Source organism: Astatotilapia calliptera, chromosome 5 (assembly GCF_900246225.1).
Source record: "Astatotilapia calliptera chromosome 5, fAstCal1.2, whole genome shotgun sequence".
NCBI lineage: Eukaryota > Metazoa > Chordata > Actinopteri > Cichliformes > Cichlidae > Astatotilapia > Astatotilapia calliptera.
Window position 1 is genome coordinate 5,594,029 of NC_039306.1, and position 18,295 is coordinate 5,612,323.

General features: G+C 37.8%; 1 protein-coding gene across 2 annotated transcripts; it reads right to left on the reverse strand.

Annotated features, from left to right (window-relative positions):
- Positions 1-1,001: 1,001 nt before the first annotated feature.
- Positions 1,002-17,835, reverse strand: st7l (suppression of tumorigenicity 7 like). Of its 2 annotated transcripts, none has more exons than XM_026166862.1 (15): positions 17,639-17,835; positions 17,205-17,287; positions 16,664-16,823; positions 16,525-16,579; positions 15,848-15,963; positions 15,599-15,677; positions 15,026-15,114; positions 14,547-14,647; positions 14,311-14,425; positions 14,111-14,183; positions 13,927-14,029; positions 5,772-5,922; positions 5,215-5,307; positions 4,975-5,114; positions 1,002-2,728 (listed from the first exon to the last, which is right to left on the reverse strand). In XM_026166862.1, exons 1-15 carry the CDS (start codon positions 17,805-17,807, stop codon positions 2,633-2,635), a joined length of 1,623 nt encoding a protein of 540 aa, XP_026022647.1. In that variant the 5' UTR covers positions 17,808-17,835; the 3' UTR covers positions 1,002-2,632. The 2 variants fall into 2 exon arrangements, with proteins under 2 accessions (XP_026022647.1, XP_026022646.1); XM_026166861.1 differs by having other exon boundaries at positions 15,599-15,704.
- Between the last annotated feature and the right edge of the window lie 460 nt (positions 17,836-18,295).

Consider the following 18,295-nt stretch of genomic DNA (forward strand, 5'->3'; position numbering starts at 1 on the left):
GCTTTTTTGGAAAGGGTCGATGTGAACACAGTGAAACAGACCCATGGACAGACAAAACACATAAACTGTTGTGAGCAGTATGTTCTTTCACTCCCAGAAGCAGATTTTCAAGAGTCTTCAGTCCAACACATACTGTATGCAGCCTTCAGGGACATGCTTGGACTTGGCACAGATCCCACTCCACAAGAGTTTGTTCATTTATCATGCCGGTGACCTTACTAGATTGATAGTGGGGTATTAAAAACTCTTATTTAGTGGGTCAACTGTTTAAGGTATGCACTAAGGTCATGCATCACCACCATAAATGTATTCATTAAACAGTTTTCCACATGGATTTACCCCCCTCATTCAAGTTTTTAATTTTGTACTAACCGTACCGACTGTGGTCATAAATGTAAATGTTTCAACACAAATGCATTTTCCTTTTTTCTTTCTTACATATTTTTCCTGTCATCTTGACCTTGAATGGCTCTGCCACGAAGGTCCGTGAGCAATTCAAGTTTCGACATGCAGCATGAAACCACACTCTGGCACTCTGAGCAAACACTTGAGGTCCAGTCAACAGTCCTCAACAGACTTATTCATTACTGCTGCAAACCACTTAAGCGCGAGTGTATGGAGTATGATTATGGCATCAAAGGTTCAGCAGGAACATGCCACATTAAAGCATCTGCTGATGGTGGCAGAGTAGTATAATCATAATGCTGCGCAAAATGGCTCTTGGCTAAATATAGCAGTAGCTGGATGCCAGAGTAAGTGTCTTTCAATAAGACACTAGAGATTTAAAAAGATGGAGGAAAATGACATCAGCTGTGCAAAGGACCGCATTTATGTCTCATTTGATCAGCTAAGCCATTGGCCGTGCCTCTGTAAGCCGTTTTCAACAAATCATCAAAAAATAAAGCTTGCTTATAGAAAACACCGACTTTGCCTTGAACAGGGTAAATCTGGGGCCTTTTGCAACAAACTCAAATCAGAAATATGACAAAAGCACAGAAAGGTCAATGAAAGACTAATTTATTTTGTTTTGCTTTCAAACTCATCCACGCGTAGTTACAGTTGTTCACAGATCCTCCTGTCTTCAGCATACTGTTAAATTTCAGCTGCACACTAAAGATCCTTTGTGTGTCACACATTTAAATAGACAAATACTTAAGATCAAGGTAAAACACAGAATGCAGTCTAAGTAGTCAGAGTTTGGAGTAGGTCTGAATGATGTGTTTGTGTGTTCCCTTGCATAATAACCAGCATGCCCTTTTTTTGCTTTTGTTTTTCATTGTTATACTGATTCCATATAACATTTCTATAAAAATGACCCTTTAAGCATTTTTTTCCCAAACTGAGTCTATCATACTGCAGGTGTAATAAATACCAAACAGGCTTTTAATCACTACACAGTAGTTTAGCTATGTAATGATCTAAAAGGCACTTTTTAAAATTATTATAACATTTTCTTTCACGTAAGGTGGAAAGCTGTCACCGTGATGTCAGGATATCTGAGAAAAAACTGATACCTGAGATTTAAGAAAATTATTTAAGCAAATTTGTGGTTTTTAAAACTTTCTATATTACCTGTATACGTTTTCTATGAATTAAAAACAGGTACATTTGTTTCCTGTTGTTATGTTTCAATAAGATCTTTCAATGTTTAGCTCTAATAGAGCATATTTAATTTAATACAAAATAACAACCTTTCACAGAAGAAAACATTAGCTTAATTATACCAATTCAGACAGTCATCAAAATTTTAGTAAAATAAGGAAAAGGAAATTCTGCCCACTCTAAATGCATATCAGCAGGCAGTTGAAGTGACCAACTTGACATGTTTGCCTAATGATAGATCGTGAGGGTTATTGCCCCAAGTTGACCTTACACAGCATATTTAGAATTATTTTAATTTTTGTTATTGAAGATGTTAAATTGCCTATGCTGTGTGATTTTAAGTATGATTGCTGACCGCTGATGATCCTATTTACATTTTGATGATGCAGTGGTTACCCCAGAGATGTAGTGCTGAGATATTCAGCCTTAGCGACAATAGTTGAACTGCACAGGCATTGTATACACTGCAGTCCCTCTGAGGTTATAAATCCTGCCTCTGTTTTAGGAGGCCTCAGACGTTTAAATCTGCCCTGCTAGATGTATGTGAGGGTCAATATAGCCCACTGAAATGGCATCTTTTTGATTACACAAAGAAAAAGAATATGTTTTGTTTGCAAATGGGCAGGAGACCCTTTATGTACACATTTTTTCTTCCATACACAGGCAAAACCAAATTTTAATCTTTCTTTTTTTTAATCTGAATTTACTCAGGAGCTCCTCTCACCGAGGCATTCTGGATTATTGAAAAATGCTGGATTTCCCCATGCTAACAAAAGTGAATGACCCTATGAAACTGTTGCAAATGGTATTCACCAAATGTGTTCTTGGAAAAACTGACTATTGGAAGAGTGTGGGAGAGCATCTTAGAAGTAGTATTACTGTGTTGATACAACTTCAGCCAACATACGGTAATCAGTAACAATGCAGCAAGTGGGCACTAATGCTGAAGACAGGAGAGAAAACACTTTTTGTTCAAGGGTTTGGAGTGATATTGGTGTGTGTGTATGCATTGTGTCTGTGTTAGACGGGGTCAGATCCGAGTCAGCTGGTGCCAAAAACTGGACGGCATGAAGCTTTCCATCTTGTCTGCGAAGAAACCCAGGGGTGCAAAGAGTGTGCTGAAGAACTGAAAGTAAGAAAAGGCAGAATTGACTTCCGGTCAACGGTTTGTGAAATTTCTTCCATTTCAAATTAATATTACTACTTCATAACATATCTTTTTGAATTCCATTTAACATTGGACTTCAAAACTTTAAAAAAAAATGTATTATGTGTTTTTTTATATATACTTTGAGTTACATTCATTTAGAAAAGATTACAAAGTACTGCTGTTACACACAGTGAGAAAAGTACACAGATTTAAATAAAGTAAATAGAAACTACTGTCCTCTAGCTCACCCCTTTTAAAATGGCAACCTAACATAAAAAGAAAAGAAAAGAAAATTATATAAGAATTCTCCACAAGCCTGACTTTTATATGCTGGGATGTACAGTTGACTGCTTAGCTTTTTTTTCTCCCTATAAATCAAGCTGAAGTCATTCAGTGCTGCAAATGCAAAGCACAGCTTACAGTTTGGTGCAGTCAGAGTCAAAGGCGGAACATATTTGTACATTTCCTCAAGAAAGCAGCATCATCCAAGATTGATCATTTTACAAACTGCATTCGTGGAAAGATCACAGATGCATCACTACATTTAAGCAGTTTCTCTATAAACTTTATATTATCCATGATTTATGAGAGACACTTTCGGACAGCAGTATCAACAACAGTCACTCTTACAGCTTCACCATCTTCAAGTGAAAAAATGAAAAAAGTAAATAAACTACAGTATTTATTGCCGCTGGGAAAAGCTGCAGACTTACCCATAAAAAGTAAATAAAAGATTCTTAATAACCTTTGATAGTATGATTTGAGCAATAACAACAAAAGGCAAACGATAATAAAAAGCTACAATCAGAATTTATTATAATATAGAGATAAGACTGCAGAAATAATAACCTCTTTTAAGTATATTTTTTGGTGGCAGCTTTGAACCTTTATTGTTATAGGACAGTAGTGAGAAGACAGAAAGCTGAGGAGAGAGAACAGAGGGAAGGTATGCATTAAATGGCTCAGGGTGGATTCGAACCAGGGCTACTAAATGTACACTGACCACGTCCATCTCTTTATGACCACAGGTTATCCATCTTCCGATGGCTGCTTCCAGCAGCTTAATGCGCTATTTCACAAACCTCAAATCATGTCAAACTTTAATATCACAATGAGGTCTCAGTACTAAAATAGCCTCCACAGTCACCGGATCTCAGTCCAGTAGAGCACCTTTGGGATGTAGCTGAGAATCAGATCACGAATGTGCAGCCAACAAATCTGCAAAAACTGTGAGATCTTATCATCTCATCACGGACCACAATCTCTGAGGAATGTTTCAGGCACCTTGTTGAATCTATGCCACAAAGAATTACGTTATGATGCAATTTAAATGCTAGCTAATAATAATAGTTAGATGTCCTCTGAAATATTACAATATGAGGTCGTGCTAAAAGTGTGTTTGATACACTTAAAATCCAATTAGTAAAAGTGGGCGATCCACAGGTAAGAAAAACACGCGGACTGTCACGACCACCAAAATCCGCCGCGTTTTCCTGCTTTTAAGAGCAGCAGATTCATAGAAATCTGTTTTTCCTCAGAAGGCAGTGAGTACCTCTGTGTTCCTCCCTCATTGGTTTTCATGCACTCTATCTGAACATCTGAACATTACACAAACCAGACTAGCCGGACTGGCTGTAAAAGTCCAATCTGCACCCAATCTTTCCCATAACAAAAGGAACAGAACTAGATGTTCTCAGAGACTCGCTTCAAGACTAAAAGGCCCTAATAAACAGGCTGACCATAAACAAAAGATTAGCCAAAGTAAGAAGTTTGCCAAACTGGCTAAAACACATAACACAACACTTCTATAATACACAAACACAAAATGAAGCAGTGCAAGCATCCATACGTTCTAACCTTTAAGGCTGCATGTTTGCTGTGGCTTTAAACTTGTATTTTTCAGCTCTTCCCACTGATAGCTAAAGTTAGACTATAACTTGTTATCATAAACACTGACTTTACAAGCCTTCGACTCCCATGAGCCTCCAGTGTTGCTGACAGTGATAGAAGGCAGCAATTACCAAAGGAACTTAGAGGTTCGGGTTACCAATAACACCCATTAAAAAATGAGACCCAATGGTCAAAGCTAAAACTGGTCAGCCAATAACCCTGAAATCTGAGTCAAACTCATGATAACATTAAAAATTTCAGTGATAAGAAATCTATAAATTCAAACCAAACGTGTTTGAGATGAAACTGGGAAGTCAAGCAATACCACTTACTGCTTTGGCAAAGACACCCATTAGTTCAGGAAACTGATGTGTGAGCATGGCCAGCATGGCAGTGAAAGAGCAAAGGCCTGCTGTGAAGAGGATGAAGAAGGGAAGCTCTTTCTTTGGGTACACAGACACCTCGTGGAAAGCTGGAGAAAATCGAGACAAAAAGAGAAACAGTATCACAAGCAGGGCAGATGAACTTTTGTTTTAAAGAGACGAGGTTTTGAGTAGATTTAATGTACTTACAGGGCAGTAGTTCCCTATCTGCTGTTTCTGTGCATCCTGGGTACGGGTAAAAAAGGTGACCCTTCTCCAGTGGGTAGGGAATTATTCGGAAAGCTGCAGAATACAGTCGAAGGGGAAAAGCGGGACATTAAATCTGGATGAGTAACACACCACAAACTATGCTTAAGTGCAGCTATTTAAAACACAAATACGGAGCAATTTTCGGTAAACCATTTAAGTTGGATACAAGATACTGACATCCAGATAAAATATAACAATAATATTCTTCTTGTGATGATCTCATCCACTTATAGCAATGCGTATTTGTGGGTGTACTGTGAATACATGACTTATGACACAATGATAAAAAGAAAAAAAAAAAGACAGGGCAGCTGACTAGTAAAGCTTTACACCTGCAAGGCTGTAGGTTCAAAACCAAAAAGAGAAGTAGCTTTTCTAGTATAGTGTTTTCAAAGTACAGGCTAGGTTGGGTGACAGCTTACTAACATGAAAGAAAGCAAATGAGAACCTAAAACATTTATATCTGAAAAAATAACCATAAAAAGAAAGGTACATACTGCCCTCCCAGGTGCAGTGTAGTAGGTTTAAGGCTCCTTCTGCCCTCTTCCAGTGCTGCAGATGGAAGAAAGCGTATGCTACTGCCTCACTGTCACCCCTCTTCAAGATGTGCTCTGGAGGCAGGATCAAGCTCTTCATCTCTAATAAGTACTACAAATAGGAAGTGGAAAAAATACAGGACTTCTGTTCAGTATCTGGTCTTTTTGGTACCTTTATATCTTCATTTCTCATCCTTCACTCAGCTGTACTGTTTAGTTTAAATTTATTGTCATACTGTGATCAGTTGCACAAACAACATGAACTCAAACGAGCACATTGCACATTATGTTTAGTCAGTGATTCAGATTTCCACCTTTTTTTTTACATTAGGATTTACTCAGCCATAACAAATGAAAACGCGTTTTTCAAATAGCTTTAAATGCCAAAAAATTGCATAGATTTCTGATCCACAATGTAAGACTGACACTTTTTTTCTTCTATGGGAACTAACTGTACATAGTCACGCTCATAAAAGACCATTCTGAGCAAAAAAAGATCCTGAATTTGTTCAGTTACCGACTTCTTTTAGTATATTTTTGAATAAGAGCAAGAATAATAAAGCAGTTAAAACAATTTCTATTCTGATAGATGGTAAGATAATGACCTGAAATTGAATGACAATTTGACAAATCAGCAGACAACTGTTTACTGAATCACAGTCTGGGTGTTGTCTGAGGAAGGCACTGTGGACATTGGACAACATTTTGGGACTTTCGATGCAGCCGGCACACATGTCTATGACAGCAGACACAGCAGATTTATGACGCACCTTAGATGTAAGCTGATGGTTCTGAGATTGCATTTGGACAAATGGACTATTAACAACATGCAACCAAAGTCTGCTCAAAAGTACAACTACTGGAAACAGAAACCAGGAAAATTAAAGTAAATAAAATCTTATCCAGTGCCCACAAACACTGATGACTGTTTGGGTTTTAAAAAAAAAGATTCCTTGTGGTCCCAAATAACTTCATGCAGCTTCAATGTTGTCATTCATATTTTCTCGTCATTTCTCAATGAGTACTTTTTGCTCTATTGTGCAAATCCCCCAGGCTAACTCCCTGTGGAATGTAATCATATTCTGTACATGTGAGGTATTTATCTAGAACCTTATTTTGCAATTGTTCAAGGTGGAAGGGAAAAGTTTTCCAAAGGTCTCACTCTCTCTATATACGCGAGTCAGTGTATGTGTGTTATTGTTACAGTACAGTAACATCATTCCATGAATGTGTAACATGCCCAACTTGCTTCTATTCTCTTGGCCTACTGCATAAGTTTGTCCCAGTGAGTCAGTTGGTTCACTGAGCTGACAAATCCCAGAGTTACAACCTATAGAACTTCCTCTCTCTCACTCTGAAATAGAAGAAATCTAGCTTTTAGAGTACATACATCAATATATTGTGCAGAGCTTTTTCTGGGGGGGCGGGGGGCAATAAATGTTTTTAAAGGTCTATATCCGTCAGCATAGAAGTCCTTAATGTATACCTATTGACGCCGATGAATGTGACAATCTATGCATTTCATGTCTGTGGTGCCCAGTGTGGCAGGGGTCTGTTTTAAACAAAATCCAAGTGCAGTGCTGGGGCCCCCTGGGCTGGATTCCCGAGCGGCCAGCTTTGCAGTGCTTTGGATCTCACACTGACACTTTGGGAAGGTTACCCCACAGCTAATCCTGTCTAATCCCTTCCATGGTCACAGGTTCAGTCATCCATCCATCCATCTAGCCAGTCAGACCATGCAGCTTCACCATCCCTGACCCTGTCCCCTACCCCCATCCCCATAATCACTTACTACCAAGGCTCATCATTGTCTTTCTCCAATTTGTCTTTACATATGTTCAAGGCCCTATAACTGCTACCTGTGTCACCCATTTTTCCTACTGCCTGTAGCTGCACATCATTTTCTCTCTTTCTCAGTTGACATGTAGATTCTTACATTTTTCATCACATGTTATTTTTAGACACCTATACATAGCTGTACAAAAAACTTGCAAATTTACACCTATGTTACCTCTGTCCTTCTCATCTCTCATACCTCTCAGCTTCACGGATAAAGGCTCAATTAAGCAGGTTACCATCATAAAGCAACACTTAAGTAATCATCTGTATTTCACAGGATTTTAGTGGACTGTACTGTCTTGCAGTTTTTCTCCATCCATCCTGACATTTTCTCTAACAGCAATCGGCAGCCAAGAGACAACCAGAAGGTGCTTGTTTGCCCTTCTCACTTATCCTGTCTGACTTACTTACATCAGCTCTACTCGGTTCAGCCAAGGCACTTGACTGTCTTCATCTTCTTCCTTCCTTTATTCTCAGCACAAACATTTCACCATGCTCTATTCCCTCTCAGAGGAGAGGCAGCTAGCCAGCTCGACCACCACAGACAAAACCTATCACTGGTTTATTGTGGTGGATTATAAAACCTCCCTAACTGCTATAATAATTCACATTAATTTTATGCAACACAACAAAGGATAGCATAAAATAGAAGAAAGAACTTAGTGAGTATGGAAGCAAGCTTTAATTCAGACCATTTATCAGCAAGAAAGCCAAGTCGTTCATTCAGTAAAACAGGTTGTTTTTTCGATTATTATTATTTCCTGTATTTCAATATATTTGAACTTAAAACATCAGCTGATTTTATAAAAAAAATCAGACACTAAGAACCCTATAAAATATACAGGGATATTATACTTAAAATGTATTAATTGAGGACAGGCATTCAATTTTCTTTAGGTGTAGGTGGCATCAATAATCCTAAAGGTGAACTTTTAAGGAAAAGCAGCTCATGCAGCAATACAATGACATAAGCATAGATGTTCTTCTACAAAAGAACAGTAAAGAAGAACAAAGGTGGGGTTTTAGAAGAGTTAAGTCAAAATCCTGACTAATAATCGTGATGGAAGGATCTAAAGCAAGCAGTTCATGTAAGAAACACCACCAACATCCCACAGTACCTCGTAATGTTGCTATAGTAAAGATTCACAAACTTTTAACGATCCTGTTCCTTGTAAATATTTCTGTCTAATTTTTTAACTGGGTTAACCGCAAGTATTTTTAGGTATTCCGAGAAAATGTGATGATATTTTGGTCGATATTCATTCAGAAATTAGGACAATTCTAAAGGATTCACAAACTTTCAAGCACCACTGTATCTATACATATTTTTTAGTAAAACCTGAATATTTTTGCATGCATTTTTATCTCTGTTGTTAATAATGAGTGGACAGTACATGGCACACATATGTCTGGGTGTTTCTATGTTTTAAGACTAACCATTTAGAGTGGCTGGCTGCTCAGCTGTCCTTCCTTGCATGCCATGGCATTAGAACTGGTGACACCTCAGTCACACCCCCACCTCCCTGTTCTGCAGCCTTCCTCTGCACTCCCTGTCGCCTCTTTGATGAAGGGATTGAATTTCATGTGTTCTCCTTTCATCCCTGGGCAGTCATAAGCTCAGAGCATAACTCATAAGCTTCCTTTTGATTCTAATCTGCGGCACTTTGCCGCACACAATGAAGCACAGAGGCAACATTGCCATCAACCCTGTAGTTGTTTATAATTTTTGTTTTTTAAAATATGTAAAATATATAATTTTAACAAACATTGACACTAGCTACTTCATCTTGTGCCACAGGTAAGGGAACTTATATTTGTCCCCAAGTGGGCGAAACTTAAGCCACAGTCCAATTCCTGTAACTACCCCATTTTTGTCATCTGGATGAAACCTCGTCCATCTTAATTCAGAACAAACTCAAATGCTCCTATTCCGTCTCAATTTACAAACCAAACAGCCAATTTCAGTGATACACTAAGAAAAAAACTCTGGTTTTCTGAGCCTTGACAGGCAATCTAGAGGAGAGAATGTCATTGAGAATTGGGTGAGATAAAAAACTGCCATTTAAAGTGGGGTAAACTAGCAAAGTAAATAGGCCTGGGTCGCTTTGAGCGCTTCAGATTGAATGCATGTTAGCAAAAATGGTAGTAAAAATAAATGTAAAGCAGATTTAGCAAGCAGGGACATTTGATCAGTTATCCAAGCATCTGGGAAACTGTCAGTTTCTTAACCACTGGCTGCTAGAGAGGATAACTGGAATGGACAGGCAGATGTAGAAATGAGTGGAGGATAAATAGAAGAGGACAAGAAGATGAGGAGGAGAAGAAAATAGAAGGGAGCAAAAGAGAAGAGGAGGAAATTAGATGGATGAAGAGCTGGTGAGGAGAAGGGGCTGAGCGAGAGCACTGAACCAGCTGTGCAAATGAAGTGTGTGTGTGTGTCTGTATATGTAGATTTTTGTGTGTGCATAGCCTTTTAAGCAGTCTGAATGAACTCATGTGATGTAGCCTGGTATTATATTCATATATAATCTGCTTGGCATGCTTGATAACACACTCGCCACTTAATGCTTGGCCCAACAATGCTCCTTCAGTATTCCAAATCTGTGTGTGTACACCACAGGCTACTGCACTGTTTTTATTGTTTGACTGTACGGATGGTAACGACAGTCTGACTAAAGTCAGTTTGGACAGAAATGAAAGCATGATCATAACGTTTGGCACATCTTCTCATTATACAGAGAATAAATTCTGCGGACTTTGACTTCTTCGAGGAGTGCCAGTAGTTCAATGTTTATTATATTTGTTTTTGAGAAGTAGCTTGAAAATCCAAAGGACTGCAATGGTGGTGATCTCATCTATCAACCTAGGATGATGATCTTTTGGCTGCAGTGAGAAATACTAAAGTATGCTATATCAAGACCTACACAAATATATTTTAAGTCCTCAAAGCACAAGTTGTTATACTATACTTACTTAATTCTTCACCTACTGCCATTAATTGTTTTCCAGTGCTCTGGAAAAAAGAATTTATGGCTAGCACCCTTAATCAATTGTAGCCTCACAAAGTCACAAGCATGACTGTAAACTATGAATTAGTTTGGTTTGTTGCTACTACTTGAGGTTTAACACATCACTCAGCTGCTGGAGGCTTATGATGTATCCTGTGCTCACCTCAGGTGTTGCTGTTAGATTTTTTTTTTCTTATGTAGGAAGAAATTGGTTACTTATTCTTTTGCTCAATGATTTCTCTAAACTTTGGATCACAACAGCCAAAGCCCCTCTACTCTGCTTGCACCGGTTGAATGCAATACTATCTGTTCTGGAGTCTTTACAGTAACAAAAACATACTCCCCTTCTCTTATCAAGCCAACTATAATGCATCTTCTGTGGTCTCATGCTTTAGTTTATTGCTTCTTTTTTTAGTGCGTTTAATGTTGTCTGAAGTTTATCTGAAATGTGTAGATGCTTTGGTAGGACTAAAACATTAGATGTAATGTGGAAAGATCATTAAAAAAACATTAAATCTGTACTGAAACCAATTACTATAAAAAAAGAGAAATGACTCTGATAACCATAAAACCACTTTCAGTTCAAATGGGCAGATGTTGATTGTTTTGAGACTTTGTCTTTGAAACAGTTCAGAAATTTTCATCAGCTGATGGAAACACGATGGTGTGATCTGGCCTGTATAGTTCTTGTATTAGAAACTTTGCCAAAGCAACAGTAGTCCTACAGCTGAGGAAACTAAACTCAGATGTTCTTTTTTTTTTAAGCCTCATGCACCAAATCTGCTTTTGGTGACAACAAGCCCGCCCATTTAAAGAGGCCAAAGGAGTCGCAGGTGCACTCATCTCTTAGACATGCCAGACAACACAAAGCAACACCCCCTCCTTCCCTACTGTTGCATTTCCATACCCAGTGCTCTGCTATGAGAGCACTGAGTATGCACCAGATTCCACAGTCAAATGCTGAAAGACGAGCTGTCCAATAATCCTCCATGAAAGGTGTGTTAAAATTTCATAATGTCATTTAGCCATTCACCTAAATTCAAAGAAGTCATTTTGACAAAGTTGGCAGTGTGACATTCAGACTGTCTGTTTGGCTCAAACAAGGGATGAGGGGATAAGGGAACATGAGAGGATAAGAAACAGGATGAGGGTATGTGATGAGAGGAAAGAGGACGGCTGCCTCTGGGCAGAATGGGAAGGGAGCAGTTGGAGAGATATTGAAGATGAGGGCCCTCACTTTAAAATCAAAGGCTGGATCAAAGTGCTGGCTGATGTTTCCCCCTCCATGCATGCAAACACACAGCTTCTCTTTCTCTCTCTCAGAATAGGAGTCTGTGAAATGAAATAACACCACACTACAAAGGCTGAACTGGGACAAAACTCTGCTGCATCTGGTTGTGTATCAATCTGTGCGCATATGGACGTGTGACATCTAAACCTGTGGGAACTGATGTGAAAAGAGATATGCAGCTAGAGTCCCATATTCTCCTGGTCCAGCTGTAGACAGAGCTGTGATAATATGACCAACTGATCACCAAGTTAAAAAATATTCAGTGCACTAAAACACTGGTAAAAACAATATAGACTTGATACCAAAAATAGTGTTCTGACTTAAGAAAATGAAATATGCTGATCAAATTTGTATACGTTGTATAATAACTACAACAATAATAAAGATATATAAATATTAATATAATAACAATCAAAGTGAATGGCATACTGTAGAAGAATTTTAAATGTGGATAAAATCCACGATCTAGAGATGACACTACCAGTGAGAAAATAACCTTTACTGACATCTCCTGGTGAGCCAGCAGCACAGAACGAATGGAATGAAAGCTGCTGTATTTGCACCACCTATTACAGTCAAAATAACTCACTTGTGATTGACTGACTGTTTACTTTACTGTCTGCTTTTCCTGTTTGCCCTGAATGGGACCTTTACGAATGGCAGCCATGTGAGTATTGCGTGATTAGACCAGATAGAGGCAGTAATATTTAAAGTAACGTCAAGCTAAATTTCTGCCTTTTGTTTGTATGCCTCCCCTTACAGGTAAAGTTGCAGTTTACGTCCATGTCTGTGCAGACTCATGTAAGATATGAACTCAAGACTCTGAAATAATTTAATATCTGGGCAACAAACACTAGTATCACAAACTGAGTATCCATTCAATTGTGAAATCTGGTCAGAATTTCCTCTTTAGTTCATTAGCTGAAAAAGCTGTTTTTTCAGAATATTAAGGTGTCACAGTGAAGCTGTCCTTTGACCTTTTGCCTCTAAAATGCCAGTTTTTCATCATTTTCATCTACATAAGGCAATGGTGAAATTTTGCAATAGAAAGTGACCAAAAAACATTTTTTGTGAGGTTAGAGTGACTTTTGACTTTCATCACCTCTTACTTAATACTCATACTTCCAATTCCAAACGATGTTGTGTCCAGTAAAACGTGATGGATAAACAGAACTATCCATCCAATAAAAAAAGAAGAAAAAAAAAAACAATCCACCAAACCACTTGTGGCACACGGATGAAGGGCGTGAACTGACAGTGTTACAATGACACAAGACCGTTTGTTCAAAAACAAACGTTTTCTCAGTGTAAAGACGCTTATTATTATTTTAACAGTACATCTCAGTTTTTATATATGATAAGAAATGTTGCTGTAGTACAGAGAACTCCATCAGCACCAAAAATGTCTAAAATTACAATATTTAACATACCCCCCTCAACCCGATCCAAAGAAATTTCCATAGTAGATAGTGAAAGAGAGTTGAGAAAAAAAAAAACATACAAGAAATGTTTTGTTTTCGGTGTTATTGTTTATCTAATTAGGGTGGCGATCTTTACCAGTAGAAAAGCTGTAAAACCAATGAAAATACAGTGAAAAGTGGGCACCACTTTATCTCAGGAGGTGAGCAGGCGACCACATGCCGCACGGCAGCGGCCCAGGTTTGAGTCGTACCTGCGACCCTTTGCTGAGTGTCTTCCCCCTCTCTTTCTACCCAAATTCCTGTCCTGTATAAACTATCCAATAAAAGCCGGAAATGTAAAACAAATGCAAATAAACCCCAAAACAGTTAAAAATGCAAAATCTATGCCCTCCTTCAGATTTTCCAAAGCCGTCCAGTGGGTTGGAATGGAGTCTCTGGTGGGGCAATTCTGGCCCCGGGCTTTGTGTTTGACAGCCTGGTTTAAAGATCATCTGGTCACTAATGTATGTTTTCATTCAGGATGAAGACCTATGTTTGCTGTCAGATAAATGACTGACCTTTGGCACGTGGGGATTGAACTCAACGGCTCTGTGTATGGCCTCCACAGCATTCATCTCTGCTGTGCTTAGCCCCCGCCTGGATGCTGCCTCTGGTGAAAACCTAAGAAATCACATCTCACATTCGTGACAAAGTTAGGGCAATCACATACAACAACTGAAGCTAACAGAAAAAATAACTTACTTATCTGAGACAGCCCGTGCTTTCAGCAGCGCAGATGTATAGCATATAGTAGCGGATTTTGGCAAACTGATATCTAAAGTAGAAGCAGAAGTTGTGTTTATGTGACTGGGCATGCAACTCAAATGACTGACCTACTTTGTGCAAAATCATGGTATGTTGATATTCAAAAGTAATTAAATATTTGTTGAGTTTAGTCTTACCGTCATATTTTGCAAGGACTGCTTGCACATCAGCATATGCCTGAAGCTCTAGAAGAGCCTCAAGGAGGTTTTCGTGTATATTTAACATTCCCAACAATGGGAACTCCTTCATTAACTGTACAGAGATAAAACATATTAAGGTTCACAGTTTTAGGTACAGTAAACATGTCGACTTAGTAACATACTTTCTGTGACAAAACAATAAAGCAGTAAACATGTTTAAAGGTGATACTCACATCTCTCATCATTTTTACTGCTTCTTTAATTCGCCCCAACTTGCGTGCACACATTGCCAATCTGCGTTTAATATATACTAGTAGGTTGATATCTTTTCCTGCTGTATTGCAAAGAGAAAATATTTCACTGCAAAGCAAAATAACCATGAGTTTAAAAAACAAAACAAATTAAAACTGTATTGTATATGAATATCACGCTACATTTTGTGGTCCAATGTAGAGCACTCATGTTATCTTGGAGCTGTAATTCTTCCATCATGAGAGGGAGTGTAAAACAAATAATACACTTTGCTGTATTATATCTATCTGTGGCATATTGAGAGGTCCACACTGAAGTACTAAACTGCACAATGTGGGTAAGGGCATGCAGCACAAGCAGGATAAATATACAGTGTTGAGTTACTCTTCATCTACTGAGCTTTCTTTGTACTACTATGCCCTAGAGTACTTTATTGTAGTGCATTAAAAACCATCCTTACCAATACTTAGAGCTTTTTTAAAAAGGCGTTCGGCTTCTGTGATAGTTGTTGCTTCTTCCTCTGCTAGAAGCACATAGGCTGCAGCACATCTACACAAATATACACAAGAAATTAATGTATTTATAAATAGCAATCCAAGCTGTTTTTTATAGTGCACAAGAAAATATTTATATTTACTCACAAATAAAAAATAAGAGATGATGTCATAACAAAGACAAAACTTGAGAATGGTAGCACCCTTAAAGACGCTAATATACTGTATATAAACATTATCATTGAAATATATTAATGCATTTAAACAAAAGTCAGCACAATAAAGACTCTTCAAAGATTATTTAATTATTACAAGTACCATACAAAGCTGTCTGAATTTACTTGTACTCTAAACTCTAAGTTCTCTAAATCTAAGATTCTAAACAGCAGCACCAACCTCAACCTCTTTTTCTCATTAATGTAATGGCAATATAACTGTAATACAGTCTCACTTTAATGAAGCCTAACACTGAGCATCTTGAGGTGCAAGGCGTCTAGAAATATGTATGGAGAGGTTCACTGTGTATGAGTAGAACTCACTGGTGGTTTATCTCTATGGCCTGATAAGCTGCTCTGATCCTGGCTTGAGGATTTCTCTCTCTCCAGGCCTTCTGCATCACTGTAAGAAGATGATCATCTAGGCTTACTGCAATATAGATGTGAGTTTATGGTACTGGTATACAAACCCGTAGTGCTTCACATCATAAAAAAAGGAATTTCTGGCATGTATTGCATGTATGCATTGATTGCATAGATTTGAGCAATTTGCCTCATCTTTGTATAACTCACCAGCATCCTCTGGCCTTAACTGCTGAGTGTCTCCTGTGAAGAAGGTCTGATGATCTTGAGCAGATAGGTTCATATCATAATATGTTAAGGGTTCCTTCCCAGTCACCCAGGTGTACCTGTGGTACACAGAGTAAAAATAATAGCTTCCATTTTATGGTTCAGTGAATCAAATGAAAAAAATAATACTTCTGCACTAAAGACAAAAAGTAGGTTTAAATCGTTACAAATCTTTAGAAAAATTCAGATATTATGAATTACTCATTTTAAAAGGTTATTTAACAGAAAAAAATAATGTTCATATACATAGCAGCAGGCACTGGTTCGTGAAAGCCGCCATGTTGCCTCCTTGTCTTGAATACAGTGGCTAACATGGACATTGCCATTGTTCCTGATAAGTTTCATATATTTAGCCAAAGATTGGCCAGTATCAAGATAGTGCAGTATATCTTATAACATTCTTTTGATCTAAAAATCACAAATAGCTCTTTCAAACTATAAATGTCCATTTAATATTTGTATATTTTTCTCCTCCTCCACCACTGCTCCATCAATTAAGCTGACTGCAATCTGCAATCTACTGACATCAAGTGGTGAGATTTTACACACTTAACCTTTATGAAATTTAAATGTGTTTGAACCACATAATTATCTGAATAAAATCTTAAACAAACACATACCTGTTATATTCAGCTCCTCTAAAAAGATTCAAAGGATTTCGCCAGACCTTGCATTCTACAAACAGAGGTTGTTGTTACTGTTTACATAAATATGAATAATAATGCTATGATCGGCTGCATCATGTATATTTTTTTTTACCAGAAACACTGGGCCTAGGCTCTGCATCTCCATTAACTGATGAGAACAGACCAGTTGTGGAGCTGCTTTCCACTCCACCAAGCAAAGGACGCAGGTGGCTCACCGATACTTGTTCAATAAACGAAGTCCCATATTTACGAAAATACCACCATTCAAATATCTGTAATAAAAACATAAACGGTTAATATGCTTTTATTAATATGTGCCATTATACAGCCTGAACATTTGTATTGGTATTTGTCGCTGATTTTGTGCTAAATGAATCTTTAAATTGAGAGTGATGAAGAGCTAAAACACTTAAAAAGCTAAAAACAATAATAATAATAATTAAAGGGTTTATGATGATTTTTTTTGGTTCCTTCTGAACATAAGAAGGAATGAAAAATTATATATATATATTTTTTAAAACATCTGAAAAGAATTATTGCTATCTGCATCATATAGCATAATGCACTCTAAACCAAAACCTACGTTACAACTGAATGTATTAAAATGTGTTACGGTTAAAACGTAATTTATGGTGATAAAGAAATTAACTCACAAGGATGAGTCCAGAGATAAGAGAGGAGGTTCCAGTGAGAGCCACGTAAAATTTGGGTGTCAGTGTGTTTAAAAACACTGAAGCTGAAAGAAGAAAATAAAGGAGACACTTACGCCCAACAGTAGTTTTAATAAAAACCTTGAAAATATTCAACTTCGATGGTCTTTACCAGGTGACATTTAGCTCACAGTAGCAAACTTGGTAACACAAATCATCAACTACTTAATTTCGACTGCATTCAGTGTGATCTACGGTAGGAGAAAATGCAAAATGTGTCTGCCAATTAATATCTAAATAGAAGCTTTACTTTTAACCAGACAGTCGCCACTGTTCGTGTCTCGATAACTCAGACAGCGAGCTGTCAAACCACAGCTTTCGCTAAAGCTATACACCCGTAGGCTAACAATAGCTAGCTAGAATCTGCCTTAATTCACCTGAGGTAAGAGTTTCCTGAAGTTTCAGCGGACTCCACAGGACGTATATCATTATCAGCACCATCCCGAACCAAAGGAAGCACACATAAGTCCATGACCAAGAGAGCCAAGACTTCAGTTTCTCTGTGAATCCGGGAGACTGGGGATTACTGCCAGTGCTGTCCTCCATGTTTCTCCGGATGTCTGTAAACAGAGGAGTCACGTGACTACGGAGCACCAAGACTTCTACTTCGAAATCGTTGCAAGAAAAATGTTTCCCGAGGCTACAGAAAAACGTGTATGTATTTTTTTCCACACATATACACGCTATTTACTCCTCATCTAAACCAAAGAAACTATTATCACTATTAGAACGTATACTTTGCATACAAACGTCTTGCGACTGAATTTATTAATACTTACTATAAACAGCTTTATATTTTAAATACCAAAATACTGAAACTATTAATAAGCACTTCAAGAGCGCAAAACTCACCTCAGCTCACTCTGGCCAGTATTTAACTGTTAGAGAAAAGTGTTGTATTTTGTATATATTCATTAAAAAAATTTTTTTTGTTCTTTTTAAACGTACTCGAAGAAGTCTATAGTGCAGTAAAAATCAGATAAGGGTAGCATGACATATGTGTACTTTGATTACACAAACATTATGTAGGAGCA

Bases quoted from the DNA above. Each gene is read 5' to 3' on its own strand.
- st7l (XM_026166861.1), bottom strand. From the start codon at position 17,807: ATGGAGGACAGCACTGGCAGTAATCCCCAGTCTCCCGGATTCACAGAG. The intron at 5,308-5,771 runs GTATGTACCTTT...TGTATTCTGCAG, and splicing joins ACACTGCACCTGGGAGGGCA to CTTTCCGAATAATTCCCTAC. The intron at 2,729-4,974 runs GTAAGTGGTATT...TCTTACTTTCAG, and splicing joins TGGGTGTCTTTGCCAAAGCA to TTCTTCAGCACACTCTTTGC.